The sequence below is a fragment of the Amblyomma mixtum genome, chromosome 5 (assembly GCF_055824585.1).
Source record: "Amblyomma mixtum isolate Tamu chromosome 5, ASM5582458v1, whole genome shotgun sequence".
Taxonomy (NCBI): Eukaryota; Metazoa; Arthropoda; class Arachnida; order Ixodida; family Ixodidae; genus Amblyomma; species Amblyomma mixtum.
Genome location: NC_143016.1, coordinates 176,812,958 through 176,821,525, shown reverse-complemented (window position 1 = coordinate 176,821,525; position 8,568 = coordinate 176,812,958). Strand labels below are relative to the sequence as shown.

Genomic DNA, 8,568 nt, shown 5'->3' with positions numbered 1-8,568 from the left:
TTTCCCTCCTTCAGCAATATGTTCACGTGAGTTTTTGGCGCAGTGGAAGGCCTCACTGCAGTAAAGGACATTGAAAAGCCAGATGTGCTGAAAACAAAGCTTGCGAATAATTTTAGCTTTAATCTGTTTTAGTAGGACACTTCTATACTCCGTTTCATACATAGCTGTCAACGCTGCCAAAGGCATGAAAGTAGTCGGCTGCAAAAAAACAAGCAAAATGTATGCGTCCGCCTCGCGTCGTGGCTGAGCGGTACGAAGCGCGTGCCTGTGTGTTCAGTTTACTAAGGGCCTAGGTTCGGCTCCCGGCTTGGCTGTTTTTTTTCATTTCTTTTTTATTTTTCTTATAATTATCATTAGGTAGAAAGTCGCAACTGACAAACTCTAATGCCTATTTTGAAAAACACTGCGCTATTTACTTGCGCTGCTTACTTGTTTCGAAGGGAAAAAGCAGTGTAGTGCATTGGCGACGGACATGATTACGAAGTGCTGTTCTCGGGCGTTCAGTGATTCTTTTGCATGCGGCACACAATGAATCATTAAGTGTGTGGTGATAGAATTCAGTGCAGCGTCGATTATTCCGAGCAGCCTCGGCTAGCGGCAACCCGGCATTGATCGGCGTACTCAGCGGTTTTAAAGTGAGCGGCGTCTGATTCGGGAAGTCTCCACTTTTGAGCTGTTGTCACAAGAAAAATGCTTTGAAGTGCTTCCGTTCGTAGTAATGTTTTGTATTAGATGTCGGATTCGGTGTGTTATGGGTGTGAGCTAGTGCGGTGAGAAGGGGATTGTTGAAAGCTGTGTATTTGGGCCGTGAGCAGAGATTCCGCTGCGAAGGTCATCGAACGCAACAAGTGGTGTCGTATATTAGCACACTTGCCGCTGCAGTTGACATTGTTATTGTGAGAAGCCGGCGACGAGGTTCCGTGGTTCCTGAATAGGGCGCACAAAGAGGTTGACGAAGCTCGCTGTTCGTTCTCCACACAGTAGCTCGTCATCGTCCTGTCGCGGTAACAATATAAACGAGCAAAAATTCGGGCTTCTTACACACCAATGAGATGTAAGCGCAGCGTGAGTGAACGTTGTGGCTGGCATTTAAATGTTGACATCCGCTCCCATGTTTTTAATCTTTGTAAATATCATCTTTTTAACTAAAGTTGTCCATTTGCTCGATCGTAATCTACTATCGCTGTTTTTCACTGCTGTCACAACTCACAAGAGTGTAGAAACTGGTGCTGTAGGTTATGGAATGGTATTTATAACATTTGCTACGCGTATCAATTGAATGGCCTACAGCGGTTGTACGGTCGGTGATTTTTACAGAAAAGAGAACAGCGCACCAGGTCTCGGAGGAAGGAAATGCTTCAGGTGAACCACTCGAGCAGACGACTTGACCGGCCGGCCTGCGCAGCCGGCCTAGCTGCGAAAACCTGATACAGGAGGGACCGGAAAAAAAACCCCAAAAATCTAAGGCACTTTGTTTTGTGGAACTTAAAAGAAAAAGCCATCTTTTTGCAAAATAAAACACCGTTATTATTATACTGCGATATCAACCAACATTTACTTTAATTTTGAGTTCATTACAATTTTTACTTTTGAAGCACTACATTACGATGCAGACTAGAAGCGCGAACAGGCGCCGCAGCCTTGGCTGCGTTGACTGCTATGTATGAAAAGGAATATAATTGTTTCGAGGTGAAGGCATGGTGCGACAACTGCGCATCAAAAGTAATATCGGCAGCACGGGCCACGAGATTTAGCGAATCTGACTTCGAGCATGTGCGCAAAAAATCCCATTGTACCTAAGAGAGGAATTCGCCTTTTATATTTTTAAGGCAAGAACATCGCCTCTGCGCACTATGTGATAGAGTTTCCGACATTTGTCAATTAAGTATTGTAAAAGGAGATTTGAAGTAATATCGATTAGGTGGCGGGACTGCTAGTTTCGGGGAACAAAAAAATAAAACAGCTCTGTCAGAGGGAGTTTCATCTTCAAGTCTGCATAAAAAATGCTCCTCTATCGTAACCAAGAAGAGTTTGCCAGTCCTATTACATACTGCACGAGGATCCTTTCGACGATATGAAAGTGCGGTCCGATATAGAATACAGTACAGAAAAGGGCATACGAGAAAAGAAGTATTACTCTGTTGAAGCCTCACAACCTTCTAGACAGATACCGGTCTATAGGCGCGACAAAAGCACGGTGTCGTGCGTGAATGAAATCTTCGTGTGAAATGACACCTCTAGTTCAATAAAAAGGACGCTCAGGAGTGCGGCCAGTCTGCGCGGAGGCGCTGCTTTTTATCCAGTCGAGCTGCCAATGGAAACATTTCAACCTTTTCTGTCAGCCACATCGTCAAAAGTGGCTGACAGAGCAACACCTGCTTGAGGACTCAGGGTGTATTGATGCGCAGGAGCACGTGCTGCAGCGTCTTCTTTTTTTACGCTTATGCTGCTCTGGCAGTTTGGAAGGTGTCATCCGCGACGTGAGTGCGGGCGGACGGCATTCACCGCATGACATGTCACTTCAGCGGTGCAAACGACGCCTTCATTGACGAATGGCTGTTGCCACCGCCGAGCAGAACTGATTATCACCACCATCCTCACTCTGCTTCGCACTTGCGTCATTTCGGGAGAACCTCCATAGCCATCGTTTCATGCCCACCAGAGCACATGACGCATTTCAAGACTTCTGCGTTGGATTTGTTCACGTGATACCTTTTTCCGCATCGACCGAGACCTGCTGTCTGAAGCCAGCACCCATTTTTCCTATCTTCCAACCTCATTGGCTCAGTAGAGGCCTTAGAGTGCACAGGCGGACAGAATGCTTCACACATCCCATGCACCTTCGGAGAAGAAAGTCTATGCAGGAAATCGATCCATGGACGGTGGCATGCATGAGCAATGCATGAGCCGCTATTGAGCCGCGCCGTTGTCTAGCAGCCACCGCGCACCGCGGGCAGACGAACACCAAGCACCTAACGCCGACGTGCGTGTGCTGGAGAGCGCCGTCTTCTTCGGCCACCTTGGCGCAGCATGCTGGAATCTTTTGCTTTCTAGCTAGGAAGCCCTCAACGACTCGAGCTTTCTTAGACGCATGTGACGAGGAGCGGATGTGAATGGCTAGTACAACAGTAAGGGTCGTTTAAGATCGTTCCGTTCTCGGGGTGATGCTGTGGCATTGGCGGCAATAACTTTAGAGACCAAGCTAGCTGCCTTGATGCTGTCTATGTTGAAGACCTCTGGTGAAAGGGCTAAAGCCCTTGGAGCACACTTGAGATCCGTAAATGGGCCAGTTTAAAGTGCCCGCTAGGGCGGGCGGAATTCGGCACAGCGCACGTATGTGTTCGTATTCATTTCATTCATTTCATTTATTGATACTGTCAGCCTTTCTCAGGCTATTACAGGAGTGGAAAACCTAATAAATTCACATTCAAAACAAGGTACATATCACAACTGCGATATCGACACAAAAAGAAAGGAAAAATCAAACAGTAGATAAGAATAACGCATGCAAGTGCTGAGGCAAAACTATTACATTGGTGTACTACGGTCCAGGTAAGATTTTAGGCATTCTAGAAAGGCGTCGAGGGAGTTAATGTTTACAATGGACTCTGGCAGCATGTTCCATTCTTTATTTATTTATTTATTTATTTATTTATTTATTTATTTCGTGTACCCTCAGGGCCAGAGGCATTATAGAGGGGAGTGGTTACAAAAATTTAAGAAAAAAAATGTACAGTGCAGCAAACTAATTAGTAATACAAAAATGATTGCTCCTAGTTATACATTATTAGCTGTTGGGTTCTTGGTGTGCTGGTTAGTAGTGTATAATACACAAAATACAGCGCAGCAATACAGTGAAAAACAAACAAACAAAACGCTCGTACAAAAAACAACAAGAATATAGAATAAAAAAAAAAGAAGATGATGCTCCTACTTATACAAAGTTTTCTAATGCTGTTTTGAAGCGTTGGTTGTCAGTAATGGTAGCGGTAGATGCAGGAAGGTGATTCCACTCAGCAGATGTGCGCGGAAGAAATGACTGAAACATGGCATTGGTTTTGCAAAATGGAATTCCGACTTTGTTATTGTGATCTAGCCTTGATGAAATGTATTGGGGAGGGGAGATCAGTTCGTGGCGAAGTGAAGGATGATAAAATATCTTGTGAAAAAGTGATAGTCTAAGGGCTTTACGGCGAGATGCTAAAGATGGCAGGCTGAGATTTAATTTCATTGCAGAGATGCTGGCAGTTCGGTTATAATTACATACAATAAAACGAGCAGAATTATTCTGGACCATTTCTAATGAGTGAATTAGGTTTTGTTGAAAGGGATCCCACACTGCTGCAGCATACTCTAGCTTTGAGCGGACCAGTGTCTTATATAGAAGTAGTTTTAGGGAAGAAGGTGCCTTAGAGAAATTACGTTTTAGATATCCCAGCATGCGATTAGCATTATTAATTACGTAAGATGTGTGAATGGACCAAGTGAGGTTGCTAGTAATATGGATACCAAGATATTTGTAAGAAGAAACAGGATCTAGAGGGACATTATTAAGGTGATAGGAAGGTAGCTGGCCGGATGTTCTTGATACACGCAGAAATTTACATTTTTTGATGTTTAATTCCATTGACCATGATTGGCACCAAATACAGATAGCGTTAAGGTCTGATTGAAGAGAAGATATGTCATCGTCGCAAATTATTTCCCTGTAGATGACGCAATCATCTGCGAATAAATGAATGTTAGAGGAAACACAAGAGGGTAGATCATTAATGTAAATTAAAAAAAGTAGAGGACCAAGTACCGACCCTTGAGGTACGCCGGACTGTACTTTACTTGGCTGCGAGGTTGAGTCATTAGCAGAAACAAATTGCGAACGGTTAAAAAGAAAGCATTCGATCCAAGCAAGCAGTTTGGGATCAATGTTAAGTTGATGTAACTTAAACATTAGAAGGTTATGGCATACTTTATCAAATGCTTTCGAGAAATCTAAAAATATACAGTCGGCAAGTGAACAGCGGTCAAGGATGACGTTTAGCTGATGCGTGAATGATACTAGTTGTGTTTCACATGAATAAGTCTTGCGGAAGCCATGTTGCGATGGTGAGAAAAATGAATTAGATTCGAGAAAGCTAGCTAGATTTGAGGCAAGGACATGTTCTAGAATTTTACATGGGATGCAAGTGAGCGAGATAGGCCGGTAGTTAAAAGGACAATGCTTGTCACCTGATTTATGGAGTGGGATCACCTTCCCTACCTTCCATTCAGCCGGCAAAGAACTTTTTTCGAGCGACTGCTGGAATATCTTTGTTAGAAAAATGGAAGAATAACAGCTCGTGTTTTTCAAAAATTTCGCGTTGATTAAATCGTGCCCAGGAGCGGAAGATGGTTTTAGAGATGAAATTATTGATTCGATGCCTTCTGCTTCAATGGTTATGGGAAACATTGCTGGATAAACATTGTTGTGCGTAGATTGGGGCGTAATATTGGTAGTTGAAGAAAAGTTGCGCAGGAAAACTTCGTTAAGTACAGACGCACATTCGTTAGCTGGAATAACATTGGAAGAGCTGTCAATCAAGGTTATCATGTCATCCGCTTTGGGGTTAATCACACGCCAGAATTTTTTTATGTCGGTTTTAAGCATTGATGGCAGGGTATTATGAAGAAAGTTATTCTTTGCTTGTTTAAGCGCGGTTAAATACTCATGGGCTGCCAGTTTGTATTTAGTCCACCGTGTTATGCTAACAGAACCTTTCGCAGATTTGTAGAGACGCCTTTTTTTATTAGACAAGCGCTTGAGACAGGTGCTGTACCATGGAGCGTTATGGTTACAGACAAGGGTGCGAAGTGGGATGTATTTGTTTGTTAATTCAGCAATTTTGGAAGAAAACATATTCCAGTTAGACTGAACACTACGGCAGTCAAAGTCTTGTAGAAAGTCGTCAAGGAAGACTGATAATTCAGTATTAATGGCTTCAAAATTAGCTTTTGCATAATTTCGAAACGGTTTGAATTTTTTAACGGTTTTTGGTCGCAAGATATTCAAGTTGAATGAAAGGGCCGAATGGTCGCTCAAGCCGGGTAAGTACGTGATGTCGGAAACAAGATCAGGTTGCGCTGTTAATACAAGGTCCAGTGTGTTTGCGACAGATTCCATAATTCTTGTAGGCTGCGTAACAAGTTGTGAAAACGAAAAAACTGAGCACATTTCTAAGAACTCATTGGCTAATGAAGAAAAAGGCTGTAAGGTTGGAGATCCAGTGTTCCATACTATATTTGGTAGATTAAAATCGCCAAGCAGAAATAAAGGTAACGTGGGATAACGGCATGTAACGATGTTAATGATATCATGTACCTCATTTACGAAGTTAGATGAATGGTTTGGGGGGCGGTAACAAACACCAATGATTATCTTCTGGTGGTTTAGTTCAACGATGGCCCAAACCATTTCTAAGTCAGTAGATACATGAATACACTGGGATGCAAGATCTTTCGAAATGGCTAAGAGCACGCCGCCTCCCTGTCGCATTGTTCGGTCACAACGATAGAGTGAAAAACGATGAGCGGTCTGAAAAAGTTCGTGATCTTGAACCTGTGAATGCAGCCACGTTTCTGTAAGCACTAAAATATCGGTATTGCAAGTATCTAAGACAGAAGTTAAGGAAGCGCGTTTATTCATGATGCTACGAATATTAGTAAAAAAAACTGATACGTGGGACGCGTCTTGTCCACTTCCCCTCGCGCTTTCCTAACTTGGGACGTGTTCACAATCAACATGCTCGCCGCTATCTCGTGGTTCGTACGCGGCATTTTCGCTGATGGTGTCTGTTGCCGGGTTATAGACGAACTGTTTTTTATTCATGATTAGTTTAGTGTATCTTAACTGGAAAGTACATGGTTGGGGCTGGCTTTTAGCGTACTCAATGAGTTTTTTTCGTACATGGCGTGTGGTGGGCGAAAAATCTTCGGAAATAGAGACATCATTTTCTTTTAGCTTTGCTCGCGCGGAAAGTACTTTGTCTTTTGTTTTCGTGCTGGCGAACTTGACAACAATTGGGCGACACTTATCGGGCGTGTAGCGACCTATGCGATGGGCGCGTTCTATTGCTGTGTCGGGTAGGCTGTCGATTGCTTCGGCTAGTGCTGCCCTTACGTTCGACTCTGACTGTTCCCATGATTCGCGAGAATCAGGGATTCCATGAAAAATTAAATTATTGCGTCGAGATCTATCCTCAAGTTCGTCAACACGCAGTTTTAAAGAGTCGAGCCGATTTGTCTGGACTTGTGCTGACACTTGAATTCCAGCAATGTCATCATCGAGACGGTCTAATACCTTTGTTTTTTCTTCAAGATTGTCTAACCTCGTCTGGATTGCCTCAATTTTGGTCTCGATGTTCTTTTGACCAACCTTAATTGCCTTAACGTCGCTAACCAACTCGGCCTGGCCCTTAGCGGATTCTACAGATCGTGCCTGGAGGTCCTTTAATAGCCGAAAAAGAACTTCCATCTGCTCCGAAGGATTGGCGGGCAAATGTTGCAGTTCAAGTAATGCTTCAGTATTACGCGTGGTGGGCCCCGGATTAGTCTCTACATCACCGGAGCGCAGTATGAGCATCGCCATTGAGAAACAATCGCAGACAATTTCACAAAGCACTTGTTGGCACGGAAGCAATAGCAAGAACGGGTCGTCACTTTTCTTAGCATAAAGCGAAACGTTTTTACACACCTGCGAAGGGTAAAGATGCGCTGCATGAGCCATGGTGTTCCAAATGCTGCTTCCGTGCCAACTAAACGGACTGTCGCTCAGACAGCCGCTTAAATTGCCACTGCGATGTGACGTCAGAGTCGACGATGAAGGTACGTAGAAAGCCGGTCGCATTAACTGTAGTGGATCCAGGTGAAGATAGTTGAAGGGCTGCTGGTAGAATGCGTCATCGCTTGATTGTAGCAGCGGTGTGGAAATGTCATCCGCCGAGTATGCCGGGGGCGGACACAGCAGTACCAAGAACGCGAAGATCGTCTGCGAAGGGTAAAGATGCGCTGCATGAGCCATGGTGTTCCAAATGCTGCTTCCGTGCCAACTAAACGGACTGTCGCTCAGACAGCCGCTTAAATTGCCACTGCGATGTGACGTCAGAGTCGACGATGAAGGTACGTAGAAAGCCGGTCGCATTAACTGTAGTGGATCCAGGTGAAGATAGTTGAAGGGCTGCTGGTAGAATGCGTCATCGCTTGATTGTAGCAGCGGTGTGGAAATGTCATCCGCCGAGTATGCCGGGGGCGGACACAGCAGTACCAAGAACGCGAAGATCGTCTGCGAAGGGTAAAGATGCGCTGCATGAGCCATGGTGTTCCAAATGAATGGGAAAAAAACTGCACTTAAAACAATCGTGATAAGAACGCGGCACAGGAATATACATGGAATGGCGATGTCTTGATGTTTCATTAAGGTGTATTGTAAAATATGGTGATGTGTTGATATTCAAGTGGCCATGGATTAAAAGGTAAAGAAACTTCAGCCTATCTACCTTAGTGCGGTATTCTAAACTTTTAAGGTTTGCTAATTTA

General features: G+C 44.1%; 1 protein-coding gene across 1 annotated transcript; it reads right to left on the bottom strand.

The window, feature by feature from the left end:
• Positions 1-3,852: 3,852 nt before the first annotated feature.
• Positions 3,853-8,350, bottom strand: LOC149344798 (uncharacterized). Its single transcript, XM_089546393.1, has one exon. The coding sequence runs from the start codon at positions 8,345-8,347 to the stop codon at positions 6,749-6,751; it is 1,599 nt and encodes a 532-aa protein (XP_089402519.1). The 5' UTR covers positions 8,348-8,350; the 3' UTR covers positions 3,853-6,748.
• Between the last annotated feature and the right edge of the window lie 218 nt (positions 8,351-8,568).

Excerpts from the sequence above, each read along its gene's own strand:
- LOC149344798 (XM_089546393.1), bottom strand. The coding sequence starts at position 8,347 with ATGGCTCATGCAGCGCATCTTTACCCTTCGCAGACGATCTTCGCGTTC.